Below are 16860 nucleotides of genomic sequence, written 5' to 3'. Positions count from 1 at the left end.
CACAGAAAGAAAGAATGTGAGAACATACTCCATTCCCATCACCTACCATTCATTTACAGCCATAAAAGATACCAACTAAGCTAGGAAAAGCAAGGAGCTAACCCGGCTTGCTACAGAAGTCAGTCTGAAGTCTGAGTTAATGGTATTCACACAGCTATATGATCAGGTTTAATTTCTTAAATATGAAGAAAAATGAAATTTATAAATATTTTTAAATATTTTCATTTCCTGGACAATGGGCAGAGTCAGAAAAACTAGACCCTTCCAAAATGTGGGAACAATGTTACTATTGATTTTCCTCTGCTAAGAGTGGTTACGGTATCCACACAAACGGCACTGTAAAGACAGAAGCTGGAGAATTGCTGGAAGACCTTGGGCATACCCCTCAACTTTCATGGAGCCTGAGTACCTCATCGTCAAAGGGGAGTAATAATAGCAACAGGACCTTGGAAGATCTCTGAAAGAACAGGAGACTGTGAAAACACACTAAATATTGGTTTAACAAAAGATGTTACTAGACAATTATGCCCATTTTCACTCAATGTGAAGACCTTCCTAACATATAACTACAGCTTCTAGTCCTAACTGTATGAGAATGGGCAAGGATTGGAGAATGGTTGAAGGCTCTGGGAAGAGCTTGCTTCTCTCCGCACCCAGTCGCTCCAGCTCCCATAGGCAGGCGGCAGTTGATTTCACGATCTCAGACAACCAAGTGGGTGCTACCTGCCTCTAGGCACTTTAGCCCTAATTTTTTTAACGGGGGGAGGGGAAGATTTTTAAGTGGAGAGCGGTGGTTGAGGTTTCATCTTTGGATTCCAGCGTCCGATTTTGTTTCTCTTTAGGAATCCCTTCTCTCAAGACGCTATTAGTTTTGTACTTTCAAAGCGCCCTCTGGCAACAGAGCAGCATGGTCGGCTCGCGATCCTTCTGGAGCCCCAGAGGACATAAAGGGAGAAAAGTTCACGTTCAGCTACTCAGAGTGTGGTCTGCCAGGATCGCTTAGGGACAGGTGATTTACACTTGCCAGGGTTACAAAAGAGCTTCAGGACGAGGATCGAGTCCCTACGTTAGAGTCGGTGGATGGGTGAGGAGGGGGGCGGGCGCTCAGGTCGGCCTTGGCAAGTTGCCCAGGGTCTGGAAGCGCTGGGAGACATTTTAGTCCGGGCCGCCCACGGGCGCTCCTCTGGCAAAGAAGAGGAGGAGGCGCCGTGCAGGGAAGAGAGGACTGGTTAGGCGTCCCGTCCGGCCAGGAGTGGGAGCAAGGAGTCCTCCTGGGAGTTTCCAGCCCAGGCGGCCAGGACAGCGGTCACGCAGCAGCCGAGAGACGCGCACGGTTGCTTCTCCATCCTCCTCCCAGCGCACTGATGCCCACACCCCCGGGCGCCCCGCCCTCCGCGGCCTTATAGAAGGGGCCCGCACCTCGCGCGCCTCGGAGCTACAGGCTTCCCGGAGCCGACGGCGGGGCGCCGCCGCCAGAGGAAAGAAGTGAGGCGGAGGCTACGCCCCGCATCATGGAGGGCAGCCCAGCCCTAGCCCCAGTCCGGGTGGACACCGACCTTCGCCGCCGCCCGCGCCCCGCCCGCCAGCTCCCGCTGCTGCTCTCCGGGCACCGTCCCCTCCTCACCTCGAAGCCAACATGAAGGAGACCCGGGGCGACGGGAGCGCCCCTTTCTGTACCCGCCTCAACCACTCTTACCCGGGCATGTGGTCGCCCGAGCTCTCCGCCGCGGCGCGGGGCAACCTCACAGGTTCCCGGGACCCCCGCGAGGACTGCGGCTCGGTGTCGGTAGCCTTCCCCATCACCATGTTGATCACCGGCTTCGTGGGCAACGCGCTGGCCATGCTGCTCGTGTCGCGGAGCTACCGGCGGCGGGAGAGCAAGCGCAAGAAGTCGTTCCTGCTGTGCATCGGCTGGCTGGCGCTCACAGACCTGGTCGGGCAACTGCTCACCAGCCCGGTGGTCATCGTCGTGTACCTGTCCAAGCAGCGCTGGGAGCATCTCGACCCGTCGGGGAGGCTCTGCACCTTCTTCGGTCTGACCATGACCGTCTTTGGGCTCTCCTCGCTCTTCATCGCCAGCGCCATGGCCGTCGAGCGGGCGCTGGCCATCCGGGCGCCGCACTGGTACGCGAGCCACATGAAGACGCGCGCCACCCGCGCGGTGCTGCTCGGCGTGTGGCTGGCGGTGCTCGCCTTCGCCCTGCTGCCGGTGCTGGGCGTAGGCCAGTACACCATCCAGTGGCCCGGGACATGGTGCTTCATTAGCACCGGGGAAGGAGGCAACGGGACTAGCGCTTCGCACAACTGGGGCAACCTCTTCTTCGCCTCCACCTTTGCCTTCCTGGGGCTCTCGGCGCTGGCCGTCACCTTCGCCTGTAACCTGGCCACCATTAAGGCCCTGGTGTCCCGCTGCCGGGCCAAGGCCACGGCGTCGCAGTCCGGCGCCCAGTGGGGCCGGATCACCACCGAGACGGCCATCCAGCTCATGGGGATCATGTGCGTGCTGTCAGTCTGCTGGTCGCCGTTGCTGGTACGTAGTTCCAGCGAGTGCGGAGGTCGGGGCGGGCGCGCGTGGTGGCGGGCCAAGGAAGCCTCTGGATGTGGCAGCACCTGCATAGGTGTGTTTGCAACCACAGAGGATTGGAGAGGCCTCTGTCCCCCTATCTTGATTGTGGCTTCGGAGTTGAGCTCCTCATTTATTTGCTGAGCACCTTTCAAGTGCCAGACATCCTCCTAGGTTTTGTTTACGCACAACTGGAGACCACAGGGCTGCTTACATTCTAACCAGAGAAAGTAGGAGGATGCCCAGCTGTCATTTCAGTGCGTGTTCACAGATACGAGTTTCTAACGGGTGCAGTGGGAGCAGAATGGCTGTAACAACTATAGCCTGGTGTTGTGCGTTTTCTCCTAATTTCAAATATCTTTTGCAAGCTGAGGCGATTTTCAGTCTCTGGACGTACCCTACCTGGGAGAGCAGGCAGGCACAGACGTCCTGCAGCTCCTGAGGCAGCAGTGTGCGCTTGCCCAGCAGAACCGAGCTAACCTTTCTTGCAGGCTCACTCTTGACTGGAAACAAGAGAGTGAAGATAGGTCTTGCTGCTGTTGCAGCCTGCCTCAGACCTTTTGAATGGTGCTTGTATCCTCTAGGAATTGTTTGAACCCACATTCCGTTGGTGGAACCCTAAAGCCTGGAAACTCTGACCATCCTTTGCATGCCCTTGTGCCAAACATGCAGGGCTGTGGCAGAGCCAGTCCTGAGATAGGATCCTGGGGGTTTCTGCACTTCGTAGCTCCTCATAGAGGTTCACAGCCTGGGAGCAAGTGATGTTTACACTTGCTCCTTGTGTTACACCCAGCTTTACCTGGTACTTTTCAGATTTTCCTCTGTGGTACTTTCAGCTAGAGATTTCTGTGGGTGAATATAGTTTAGAAACACCTGATGAATGGATTTGTTTAGGTTCCAAGCAGCCTGGCTTACTAAGGAGGTATGGCAGAAAGAGTGACCTGGTAAATGTGGCAGAATTATAGTGGATTAAATATTGGACCTGGAAAGTTACTAGACAGTTGTGAAAAACTTCTGAAATCCATGGACACAGTTTTCAGAACCACTCTCAAATAGTTTTTCTTTCTGGTGATGAAATATACATAACATGAAATTTACCATTTTTAAGCAGGTGATTAAGTGGTATATTGACATTGCTTTGTACCACATTTAGTTTTAAATTCCTCATATTTAAAAACAAAACCTTAGTTCCTCTTCCCTCTCTCTCTCCCTTGCATTTGACCAAGCAGATATGCCAGAATACCTGTGTTTAACTGGTGCAGTATATTTAGAGTACAAGTCTTGGTTCCAAATCAGTGACACGTGGTGACAAGGAGAGCTGTATCGGGACCTAGCTGCTCACAAGTCACTGTGTGGTCACAGTTCTGCGTTCCAGGAGCTGGAACTCAGGCTGATGTCATCACCATGGCTTATCAAGACCAGCACCAATTTTAGGCATATTTACTTCTATGGTTGGGGGTACCTCGGGGCAAACAGAAGGGAGAAAGAGTTCTAAAAAAGAAACACTTTATGAATGTGGTAATTAACATAACTTTAAAGACGGAGTATCTGAGTTTTTCACAGCTGTCATTTGAGACTGAGTTTGCTCTTATCACACACTTTATATCTTAAAAAAATGCAATTAAATTACACAAATAAAATGCTTATCTATACAGCTAAGCTGACGAAGAGAAACTATGTAGTGTGTTTTTATTTCATAATTTTGATTCTAATGTCACAAGCATGATAACTCTAAGAATTTAGATCAATTTTGAAAGTTGTAAGCTAGGATAGTAAAACTCACTCTCTTCAGAAAAACATATTTGGAACTACTCCTATTTATTTATTTATTTATTTTAATTTTTTATTTTATTTTATTTTATTTTTTCAGGAAAACTTGTTTTTTTTTTTAAATTTTTTATTTTTTATAAACATATATTTTTATCCCCAGGGGTACAGGTGTGTGAATCACCAGGAACTACTCCTATTTAATTAACGCATTCAAAAGATATTAACGGGCTTACAACTTTGTATCAGAGACTCTGTTGATTCATTTCTTATAAATACATTAAACTTAAAATGAAATAAATTTAACATGTAATCATATCAAAGAGGAGAAATTCATGGTTTCCAAAGTAGGTATTTTTTAAACCAAAGGAGATGGTTCTGTCTTCTGTTTTGTGCACCATTGAAGTTAAACCTTCCAATATTGTCAGAAAGATCTGCAGTAAAAAGCTATTGCAAAGAGAAGAAACTGGGAAAACTGCTTTCTTAGTAGGTTAGGGAATTGTAGGAATAAAAACACGAACTTAGTGAATTAAATTTTTAATGTGTGTTAATGTTGAAGTGAAAGATCTTTTTTTACATCTGTTTTATAACTGTGAAAAATATAGATTCCTTATTAGTTTTTGTTGAGTTGTGTGCATGATACTAATCTAATTATTCACGTTTAACTTAAATGGGTCCTGAGTATATCTTATTTTTAAGACTATCACAACTATAGTAATATTCAATGTTACTGCTGGAAAACTTAGCAAAGAATAGATACCGTTATAAAAAAAATCCAACCTGCAGTAAGTTTCTGCCACATAAATACTTAGAGGTTTATCTATGGTGGAAACAAAACTTTTTTACTTTTCTTTTTTCCAGAAACTTCACAAAATGTGAGATGTGAAATTGAGAATACAGTGGGAAATGATGTCGTTATGATAAATGATCTACAATTTGTGGTCACTTTATGTTTCTATGTGGCATCAAATCCTGTTGGAATCAACTAGTTGACTCAGCAATGCAATTTATTTGACTTTTTATTATTATTTTATTTTTTATGAATCAAATTCACCAAATAGTCCAGGTATTAAACATGATAGCCAAGTTTCCAGAAACAGGAATCACCTCAGGGTGTTGTTCACCAAAAGTCATGAGTACATCTTGTGTTGTTCCTCTGGTGTTTGTGTAATAGTGCGCTTGTGTAAACCTGACCCTCCCCAAACAGGTGGAATATGGCTAACACGGTCACTCTCTTAAAAATAGTAAATATATGGGGCACCTGTGTGGCTCAGTCTGCTTAGGGTTTACCTTCAGGTCAGGTCATGATACTGGGGTCCAGGAATCAGGCCCATGTAGGGCTCTCTGCTCAGAGGGGAGTCTGCTTCTCCCTCTCCTTCTGCCCCTCCCCCTGCTCCTTCTCTCTCTCTCTCTCACTCTCTCCCTCAAATAAATATACATAAATCTTTTAAAAAATAGTAAATATAAAACTAACATTGTGAAAAAGGAGGGCAGAGGACCAATGTTTCTCAACTACAACTTTGGAACTGGATAAAAGCAGCCATAGAAATTTCTGCCTTTAATCTTGAGCTTCCAAATTCTGCTCAGTATCCATAAATGTAAATAGGGATGCTTCAATTCAAGAAAATATTTCACAATGTGGATGTGACTTCTTTAGATTTAAGGAATAACTGATATATTTTGACAAATGAAACTTGCCTTAAATATACCACATGTTATTATTATAGGGGTAGATTATTTACAGAGGTAACATTGTTTATAGTACAGAAAAGTATTATGGAATTGCTAATTTTCTCTACCTGTAAATTTCTGCCTTATTTAGGATGTTGCTTCAGAGAAAATGATTACACATGTGAACTGGCCATTGTGGAGGGAAAAAAATCTTTATTATTTTTTTAAATTTTTATCTATTTGACAGACAGAGATCACAAGTAGGCAGAGAGGCAGCCAGAGAGAGAGGAAGAAGCAGGCTCCCTGCTGAGCAGAGAGCCTGATGTGGGGCTCGATCCCTGAACCCTGGAATCATGACCTGAGCTGAAGGCAGAGGCTTTAACCTACTGAGCCACCCAGGTGCCCCATCTCTAATTTGTTTTTATAAGAATGGAGTTTATTCAGAATTCTTTACTTTTTTGTTTATTGCAGTACATTTTAAGCACTGTGGAGAGGATATTAGGTAGAATTACTGAAAACTGGTGGAAGAGCTATAATCTGCTCAGAGAAGCAGAATCCCCACATTTATGAGTGAAAAAATTAGAGGACAACACAAGATTCGATGTAATTAGTGCCTTTGGTTCTGGGAGGAATGTCCGTCTGACTTTAGCAGTGTAGACTTCAGGGAAGAAGTGGGATGGCAGTGCTTGACCTTGCAGCTAAGAGCTCCCCACGTGAGAGTTCCCCACCAACCAGAACAGAATGTGTCCACTAGAACCATGGGAAAAATGCTTTGAAAAGGTTTATGGGATCAGACTGAGGTTGTTAAGATGAACATGGGTTGAGGACAGCATTCTTTTGCCAGTCAACCATAGAACTTCTATTTTGAGTTTCTGAACAGGGGAGAAGGTTTGCAAAGAGTGATATGGCTGTGGTGTGTAGATAGATTTGGACTGGAAAATGGAAAAGAGAGAATAGTTATGAGTTGGTTTTACAAGTCAGTTAGGGCTTTAGGGTAGAGACGGTGGGAAGAGATGAGTCAGAGAAGGAAAAGGAATAGAGAACTGAAGTTGTCAGAATGGTCAATTTCTGTGATTGATTGAAAGACGTTTCTTGTGCATCTGTCCTCTTCACTGTGGTTAATATTTTCACATCCATTATACCATTTAACTGCATCCTGTAAGATTGCCAATATTTTCTACTATTTTCTCATTCAAAAAATGCAAGTATAAAGAATATTAGAACTAGCTATCATTAACTTTGAGCTTTTTTTGTTGTTGATTTTTTTGTTTTTGACAGGAATTCTAGCTGTAATAGTGGGCCCTGGGCAACTTTTTTGTCTTTTTATCTGTAAAGTTTGGAGGTCAGACCATTAGACATTTAAGATATTTTTCCCATTTATGTTATTCTCGTGTTCTCTTACTGGGAAGAATGATAGTTCAATACACAGGAATGGGAAACCTAGAAAGGAGACTGGATGGCCAGTTATTTTTTGTAAGAACAGGCTCCTGAGTCACTAGGGTTTTAGACAGAGTACATATGGTGAAGGTGGATTATCTAAATGATATATCTAGAAACTAATATAACTTGAAGATTAATTATATAAATCATGGCTTAAAGAACACAGATTTTTTTTTATTTTGAGTATAACAGAGAGAGCCAAGAATTAAACAGTTCTTAAGCCATCCTATTTGAAGAAATTCAGATGGTCTAGACTTGTAACATAATTGTGACTCATTGGCTTTTCTCTTTTGAAAAAGGTGTAAAGGTCAAGAAATCAATTAAGAAAGTTTCCATGGGTTCAGTTTTCTGGGAATAACCTTCAGGAATATGTGCTGAACACATTTGTAACAGACGATGATTCCTCCGGGGGTGATGAATCCTCCCGGGGGTGATGAATCCTCCCGGATTGGTAGTGAGGGATTCTGCGTCATGTTTCAGCTTCTAGTTCTGGCCTTGCATTGCAGGGAGGTTGGGTGGGTAGTCCTCCCTTAAACTTCTTACATTTGTGTATTTTTTTCTGAAGATTTTATTATTTATTTGAGTGACAGAGAGAGAGAGAGAGAGCAGGGAAGGGTCAGAGGGAAAGAATCTCAAGCAAACTCCATGCTGAGCATGGACACCAACTTGGGACTCCATCTCAGGAACCTGAGATCATGAAGGGAGGAAACCAAGTTAGTTGCTTAACTGAAAGAGCCACCTAGGTGCCCCACACTTGTGTAATATTTTTTCTAATACAACAGTGTTCCACATTTATTTTACTCATGCCTAAAGTCTCAGAGGTCTACAACTGTAACATGTCAAATTTTGACTCTCCCATTTTCCTCAATTCCTTACATAGAGATAAGTAGGAAGTTTGTATTTCAACTCCCTCCATACTTCTAGAGGATTATTAGATGGCCTCTCAAAGCACCCCTTTTTCCCTAGAAAATTCCAACTTCCATAGATTAAGGAAGATAACCAGAGGAGCCTGATTTTTCTTGAGGTTCCCCTTCTATTTTGACCCCTAAGTTTATGTCAGTATTTTATAGTCATTTGTATGCAGAAATGACAGTTGGATGAGTGACTTCTTTAGCAAGGGGAGCACCACACACACATATAGAAGTAGAATTATGGAGTGCAAGAAACTCTTTGTGCTCTTTACTCAGAACTCTCATCTCTCTATTTTTTCACTGGCCACTTCACTCTGCAGTTAATTGATAGCTGCCAAGTAGTCAGCCTTCCCAGATTGCCTAAGGTCCCAAGTTAGAAGTCAATTTGTTGGAAAAGACTTTCTTCACCCTCACCTGACCAAACGGGTGCTCTGGCCATTTGGTTCCATAGCACCTACCTTGCATTTCCCAGTCATAGTCTGAGTCACACTTTCCTGGACGTATTGGTTAATTGGCGTCCTGAGGCCGGGTGCAGTATCTGTCTTGTGTCTTGTTCTTTTCCATGCAACAGTCATAATTGCATGGCCATACAAGGTGTATATACAAGGTATATAGTTATTGTTTGAATATCTAAGCACCTAAATCAGAAGACCCTATCTAGTCCCAGTTACATAAGCAATTGTGTGACTTTAGATAATTTACTTGTTATCTTTGTGAACTATTTGCTTTCCTTTGGCAAAGTAGGAATAAAAACACCCCCCCCACCACCAATTTCACAGGATTGTAATGAAAACCAACATCAATCTTTGTGTAAATAATTGGGAACATCCCTTTAATATTATGAATACTACTATGATGTTTTTCCAGATAATAAGGTTGATTTCTTGTGTCCAGATAAACCTTTCCCCCAAGAAACTGAAGAAAAGAGACAAGGGATGTTTCACAGCTTGAGTAGTTGTAGTTCACTGGGGGAGAAAATGTGCGGTGCAGAAATGGAACTTTTCAGAAAAAAATAAAATAAGAAAAATGGTCAACTCAGGTGCATAAATTTCTACAAGGTGATATGACTCATCCCTCCCCTCTCCCCCCGCCACCATCTCTCCTCTGCGTTTTGTCAGCTCTGGAATCCTTTCCCCTTCGTGGCTGACTGTTAATTAACTCTCTACATCTGAAACATGCTGTGTCTCATCTCCCTTTTCCCTAAACCTGGAGGTATAACCACTGCCTCACCCTCTGAAGACCTCTGCTTCAGGTCTAGAATGTGCCCCTGTTTTTCCAGTCAGACACATTTTTGTATACCCCGACTTGTTCTCACACAAATGTTTAAGTCAAATGAATTGTGCATCTCATTACTGTTGTTAGTCATTATCCTGCAGACTTAAGAGTGTGCTTGGTGACTCAGTTCTGATCTCTTTAGAAAGGATCACTAATATCAACGCTAAACAGAATTTCCACCACTGACTCAAAGCCCAAGATTGTTTACACAATCCTTAAATGAGGCCAAGCGTGAGAATCACGGAGTTGTAAATTGTGTCACAATTAGACCAGGTCCTGACAAGGTATTAATGTTATTTGTAGTCTATAAATAGCACAGAGTATGATTTTCCCATCCAGTGGCCCTCCTAGACGGTCTCTTTGGCAACATTCATCAGAAAGACATTTCACTGAGTGATTTTGGCACTTATTAAAAATGTATAATATTAGTTTACCAGTACCAATTTTTTTTTTTTTTTTTTTTTTTTTTTTTTTTTTTAGGATAGAAATATAAAATTTATTTATCTAAAATGCTTATGATAAAGAGAATAATTCAATTAGAATGAACCAGTACCAATTTTTAAGATAGGCATTTGAAGAACCATAAATCTAAAGATGAATGATAGTGGCAGAGATAGAAGAGGAGGCTTGATTTTCCACACCTTAACTCTGTTAGAAAGAAGGAAATTAGCCAATTTAGGTAAAAGTTATGTAATAGAAGTACAAATAGCAGTACTATTTTTTAAAATCTTGAAAATACAAAAACAGAAGGTCAAGTTAGAGTTGGAAGCCTACTTACTTTTTAAAAAATTTTGTTAAAGATTTTACTTATTTACTTAACAGAGAGAGAGAGAGTGAGTGAGAGTACAAGCAGAGGAAGTGGCACAGGGTAAGGGAGAAGCAGGCTCCCTGCAGGGCTCCAAGCCAGAACCCTGGGATCAAGGCCTGAGCCAAAGGCAGACGCTTAACTGACTGAGCTACCCAGGCATCCCAAGACTCCTTCTTTTAAGCCATTATTGACCCTCCAAAAAATCAAGTGCAATTTAAAAGACCTAATTTTCACTAATCTTTTGATATTTCTGAAAAATATTTGATTCCTGAAAGTAGATTTCATCTTTCCCCCCTACTTTCCAAACTTTGTGAGTGTTATTTTCTGTGGTTGAGAATATGCTTCTATTGGTGTGACTCAGGGAAATTTGGAAAAAGAAATGGGTTGTTAGTGTGGAAAATGCTGAAAGAGAGATTATAAAGCACAAGAAACATGTAGGGGAATTCACCTGACAGTAGGGAGGAGGTTTCACTGTGGTCTCCATGTAGGAAATTTCCCGGATAATGTCCTGCTACCCGCCACTTTGCGTGGGTCTGGTGGAGCGCACACCTGCATGCCTGTGCCTCAACAGTCCTAAGGCATGAGTGGCAGTTAGTGAGGAAATGTCCCCCTGACTCCTGAGCTCTCCTCTCTGCTTCATCAGAACAGAAGAAGGTGACTAGAGAAGTAAGTGAGGGAATAAGGCACCAGAAAGCAGAAGACCAGGATTCTGGTCTAGGCTTTACCACCACATGATGGAAGTCTGTTTATCTTCCTGGTTTTCCCTTCCTCATCAGTAAAATAAAAACCATTATCAATTCTAACCTTCCTTTCAGCTCTGACTTCCTGTGGCTTGAAATAGATAAAACTGTCCCTTGTGGACATACTGTATTAGATGTGTGAAGGGAAACACCCAAAGACTTCCTCAGCAGAGGCGGAGATGTATGTGCAAGAGGACCAAGTGTATCACACATTGTTTTATACAGTCATTCTATAACTATTTTTTGAGGGCTTGCTGTGTGCCTGCCATTCTGCTCGTCCCGGTTGTACCGTAGTGGCCAGGGCTGACTCGTAGGACTGTCCGTGTTGAGCAGTTACGTAACTCTAGGGGGCACTGTCCACATTGTATTCCAGGTAAATGACACTTTCGTTAAGTGGTGTGCAATCTGTGCTCTACAATTTTCTTTCATGAAGCTTTCCACCTCCTGAGGTAGGAGACAATGAAGAAAAGTCATTCCAGTCAATAAATGTTACAGTCTGATGGGTCATTACCATGGTTGCTGTCGCTGCCACATGGTGCTGCTGCCGCAGATGGGCCTTTTCTGGGCAGAAGGGCAGGTCTGCTGGTCTGCTGCTGTTCTGAGGTCCTGCTGGAGCACGTCGCTACCCAGGCTGTCGTAGGTCTGTGCTTGGGTGCCATTGTCAGAGAACAAATTAATCCACACCCATAAATACAGGTGTAAAGCTCAGCAGTAAATACCCAGAGGATAACCACTGTGCTACAGTTTATGGATCCAGAGGGCAGGTGGCCTCAGGACACATACAATGTGGAACCAGCCTTTTTGCGTCCTTCGTCTCCGGGTTGTACTCAGACCATCTCCTGACAAGTTTGCTTTTCCCTTCTGATGAATTTCCTTGTAAAACTTTCCATGTCTTTTCCGTCCAATGAATGTAGCCAAAGTCAATTTACTTGAAGTTTCTTAGCTTCACATCTTGGGAGAAGAGGTTAGTCGGTCAACCCTCCCCCAACCTTTTTCTTTCCAGAAAGCATGATGGTTTACCTCTTCCTAAGTGATCAGTGGTGTGTACCAGGAGTGTTATGTGGATTTTCTTGTTATACCAATTTCCACTATGTGATCTACTCATTCTACATTTACCAGAGCAATTACTTCTTATTCTATGAGGTCTGCTCCAATGTGACTTGCTCTGTCCTGAATAGAGAAATAAGGTAGCTTCTACATTCCATATGTATATCACTAAAACAATAAGCATGTTATGAAGGCAAGAAAAAGGTACTTTAAGACAGTGTCGGGGCGCCTGGGTGGCTCAGTGGGTTAAGCCGCTGCCTTCGGCTCAGGTCATGATCTCAGAGTCCTGGGATCGAGTCCCGCATCGGGCTCTCTGCTCAGCAGAGAGCCTGCTTCTCTCTCTCTCTCTGCCTGCCTCTCCATCTACTTGTGATTTCTCTCTGTCAAATAAATAAATGAAATCTTTAAAAAAAAAAAAAAAAAGAAAGACAGTGTCAAAGAGGACTCCATCCCTTGCTGGGGTGTGGGGTGGTTAAGGAAGTCTGCTGAAAAAAATGTCACTTATGATGAATCGTGAAGGATTATACTTTGAGGACAAAAGAGCAGTGTGGAAAGGAGCGAAAACGTTAGAGGAATGACAGAAGGCCAGTGGATATATTGGAGCGAGTAAGAGGGACAGACCCTTCAAGGTGAGGCCAGGGAGGTGGGCAGGGCCAACCAAGCAGAACCCTGTGGGTTTTATTTGGGTGTTTATATTCTCATCTTAAGTATGATGGAGAGCAACTAAAAGGTTTGAGTGAGGGATTGATCATTGATCTGTTTTATTTATCCAGAAGTATCACTCTGTTGTTGCGTCCTGAATTAGAGAGGCAGGGTGTCATAGCCCACAAGTACCAAGGTCAGATGGAGATGTAGAGTCATTAGTAAAGAAAATTTCTTTCCCTTAAGTGTTGCTTGAAAAGAAGGGAGGGGCATAGTTTGACACAGAATTGGTGGGGTGGAGGAGGAGTTTGTGCAGATGCACAAAGGAAAAAATTGAACCAGGTGTGCTAGGAATGGTAAGAAAATCTGTTCTTGTTGACATATGTTTGAGCATGTGGAGAAATGTTATGAGTCAAACAGGGATTGAAGGATGAGGGAGAGAGGAGAGTATTGGTGGATTGCCTTGAAGATTAGAAATAGGAATTTGATATTTCATCTTAGGCAAGTTATATTGTTTTTCTATGCTCCTGTTCTGTATTTATAAAATAAGAGGGTTCACATTATAAAATCTCTTGGCTTATGAAGGCCATTTAGGAAAACAACTCATCTAATGTTTGATATCTTTCTAAAATATTCTTGGTGAGATTGTTTAAGCTTTGAACACTTTTATCTCTAGGAAATTTGTTGCTTTTCATGGAATGCAAAGAATTCTCTTAGAGCCAAGTACTATGCTGGGCTCTATCTTATGAACAGTTGTTTGTTTTAATGTTTTACAGTTACCCCAAGAGGTAGACATTACTGGCTCCATTTACAGACAATGAAGAAACGAAAACTGAAAGAGATTGGGAGATATTCATTTAAGATAATAGAGCTAGTAAGTGGCCAACCTGGGAATCAAAGGACAAGCTCTTTTCTCTAAGCCATGGTAACTCAGATAGCTCAATTCATCTTGAGTTATTCTTTTTATTACAAAAATTTCAATTCCCTTATGTTGCTTGAATTGAAGTGTTGATAAAGATAAGAACTACTTAGAGACAATTTTTTTAAGTTTTATGATGCTTCTGTATTAGGTACCAAGGAGTTGCACTAAATTTATGAATGGCAAAATAACATGAAGTTACCTTGACGATGTCAGGGACAGAAGCCATGCTCTATCATTTAAGTTATATTCTATTGAATATTAGTTGTGTGCCAGGCTCCATGTTATAACCCATCAGAATGACGGCGTGCCCTTTTCCTTGCGAAATGCAAGGAATGTGTTGTCTGCTGAGTGACTGCCTAGAAATACTTGAGGTTGTGACTAAAAAAAAAAAAATAGTATTATTTTCCATTGTCAATTTTGAACATAGGATCAAGGCTGAGGACCATTTAGAATTCATTTATCCATTCACACTTTCAGTGATTGGTGAATTATTTTCTATCCACCAGGCACAGTACTAGTTGCTGAAACTATAGTAATGACATAGACTAATGCCCTGCTCTCAAGGAACGGTAGAAGAAGAAAGTCAATCCATAGGTATATTAGAAGTCAGATTGTGATAAACACTGCTAAGAAAACAAAGAAGCTTGATGTGATAGAGGAAGCCTAGGGAATTTCTGTAGATTGTCAGAGGACAATGCCTCTGAGAGATAGCATTCTAGCTGAGACCTGAACGAAAGAAAGAACCAGGTATGGATGGTCTACAGGAAGGACATTCTAGGCAGTGGGAACAGCAAAGACCTCACCTGGTGTGTTCAAGGGAGACAGAGTAGACTCGTGTGGCTGAAGGGAAGTGAGAAGGAGGGAGTAGAGTGCTATAAATTGAGGTCAAGAGACCATGCTGGGGCAGGACTAGATCAGGCCATACTAAGGAGTTTTGATGTTATTTCAAGAGAACACTAGAAGGATTGAATAATGGGTGTGACATTATTGGATTTATGTTTTTAGAAGAACTTGGATTGCAGAAAGGCAAGAGCAGGGGCAGGGAGACCAGAGAGAAGGTACTGAAATTATCCAGGTGAGAGAGGGTGACAGCTGGAGAACTGGATGTATTCACAACGAAAGGGATTTGAGGATAGATTCTATAAGACATTCTAAAATGTCTTTAATCCCTGCCCATTGACTCTAACAAGAAATAGGGTCCTCTCTTCATCTCTGGGCCTCTGGTAGTAAGATGGCTCTGTCCACAAAAGGCTTTCTTTCTCTTTGGCTCCTTAACAAGGAAGTGACTGCTGCAAACTTACACAGCTAATAATGGGCAGAGTCAGGATTAAGTTCTATCTCATGGTTGCTTTTCTTTTCCCCCTGAGGCGTACATCAGGGTACTCACCCAGGGAAAGAGAAGTAAGTAAGTTTGCTTATGAAATAATAGGATGTCATAAGAATCATGATCCCCAGAAGAAGACCAAACTAAGCTTAAAAGGAGAGAGAGAGAGACAGAGAGACAGAGACAGGGAGAACGTTGCTTGATTCACATAAATTACAGGAGTGTCGAGGTTGGCGGTGGCCCTCTGGAAGACTAAAGCCAGGACTGTCTCCTTCCGTATTTTTCGTTTCTTGCCATGTGTCAGAATCCCCAAATCAGGCTCTTCTAAGGAATCAATTTAAGGCATAGCTTTGCAGCTCATTGGCCAAGTCCTATGGTGTTTTTCTTTCTTTCTTTCTTTCTTTTTTTTTTTTTTTAAGCTTTTGGTTAATGGGTTTATATTTACAGTCTGCATGTGGGGGTTTCATTTTGCTTTCCTAGCAATACAATATTTCAGTGATTATGTCATCACACAGCACTGTTTCAACATCTTTCTTTCGTCTTTATTATAATGTTTTTGTTTTGCAAATACAAGAAACAGTTATACATGACAAAAAATCTCAGGACCCTGCTTCATCTTCAAAGACTAATGTAAATTTTGTTAGGCCACAATTCAAGATTTAGGCTCAGAGAATTGTCCAGAAGTGAGGTAAGAGGGTAATATGAGGTTTACAGTGGAACAGAGGTGGCCATATGAGGCTCTGAAAGCTCACGCTCTGTTAACACTGTAATGAGATGCCCAGTGAAGAAAACAGTTCTTTTTGATGTTGCCATAAAGGGTGAATTGTAGTCTGGATTTGATGTTAATCTTGTAACTTTCTCTTTATAAATCAGTAGACATGCTAACAGTGAACTTGCTGGGTGGCAGATTTTGAATTTATTAATGGTAGTAATTTCCTCCAAGAATAGACTGAGGATTTGCCTGGATCCAGAAGTAAATTTCTAAATGTTAGCTTTTGTTCTATAAAAGACATTAGGGTACATTTTGAATTTTTTCCCCTGTAGCATCTATTTCTAATTAAATTATGCTATAAATCAGGTTCAGGAAGCCTGGAAAAATCTTCTGACTTCAGAGTTCTAGTCTCTTCCCTAAACCTGATTCTTGATCACAAACAACAGATTCTGACTCCAAGCACATGGGACATATATCAAAAGGATATCCAGGGGTCATGGGGTCCATAAGAAGCTGTCAGACCACGTCTGGAAGATAGGCAGGGTCCCCAGGCTATTCTGGATTCTGAGCATCAGACCACACTGCCAAGGTCATGCTGCAAGACAGTTCGCTGCATGCGGCTGGGAGGCACCATCCCAGAGCTCCCTTGTTTATGTCACTCTCTCAAACTCAGAGTTTTGGGTGCAAACCTAGCTGCTTTAGCTTAGGGCTTTTACCCCCCCCCCCCCCCCCGGCTATCTCAAGAGGTCACCAGAAGAAGAATCAGGCCCCTGCGACATCTTGTTTTCAAGGTAGGAGGTGATAGTGTGTAGTTAAGTGCTGGAATTTCTCTCTCAGAATATGCAGAAAAACTTCTTCAGACTTGAGGCATTAAGAAGAGGAACAGGTATGGATTCATTGTTACCATCAAATTCACTTTTAGAAACACTGTGACAGTAACAATGTATCTTTTAAGCCCTGTGTGTGCCTCCATATGTGTGTGTGCCTGTCACTTAATGGGCTGGAGTGGAAAGAAGACCGAAGGACAAGAAGCCGAAG

At 42.7% G+C, this 16860-nt stretch overlaps 1 protein-coding gene across 3 annotated transcripts in view; it reads left to right on the top strand.

The window, feature by feature from the left end:
• Positions 1–766: 766 nt before the first annotated feature.
• Positions 767–16860, top strand: part of PTGER3 (prostaglandin E receptor 3) — a 201356-nt gene continuing 185262 nt past the window's right edge. Inside the window, exon 1 of one of the 3 annotated variants that reach the window (XM_059135903.1) lies at positions 767–2530. In XM_059135903.1, the coding sequence (XP_058991886.1) occupies positions 1637–2530 (894 nt within the window). In that variant the 5' untranslated portion in view covers positions 767–1636. The remainder of the gene's footprint in view (positions 2531–16860) is intronic. The other 2 variants (XM_059135904.1, XM_059135905.1) reach the window with 2 other exon arrangements.

The sequence above is a fragment of the Mustela lutreola genome, chromosome 10 (genome assembly GCF_030435805.1).
Source record: "Mustela lutreola isolate mMusLut2 chromosome 10, mMusLut2.pri, whole genome shotgun sequence".
In the NCBI taxonomy this organism is placed as follows: Eukaryota; Metazoa; Chordata; class Mammalia; order Carnivora; family Mustelidae; genus Mustela; species Mustela lutreola.
This window is presented reverse-complemented; position numbering and strand designations above follow the sequence as displayed.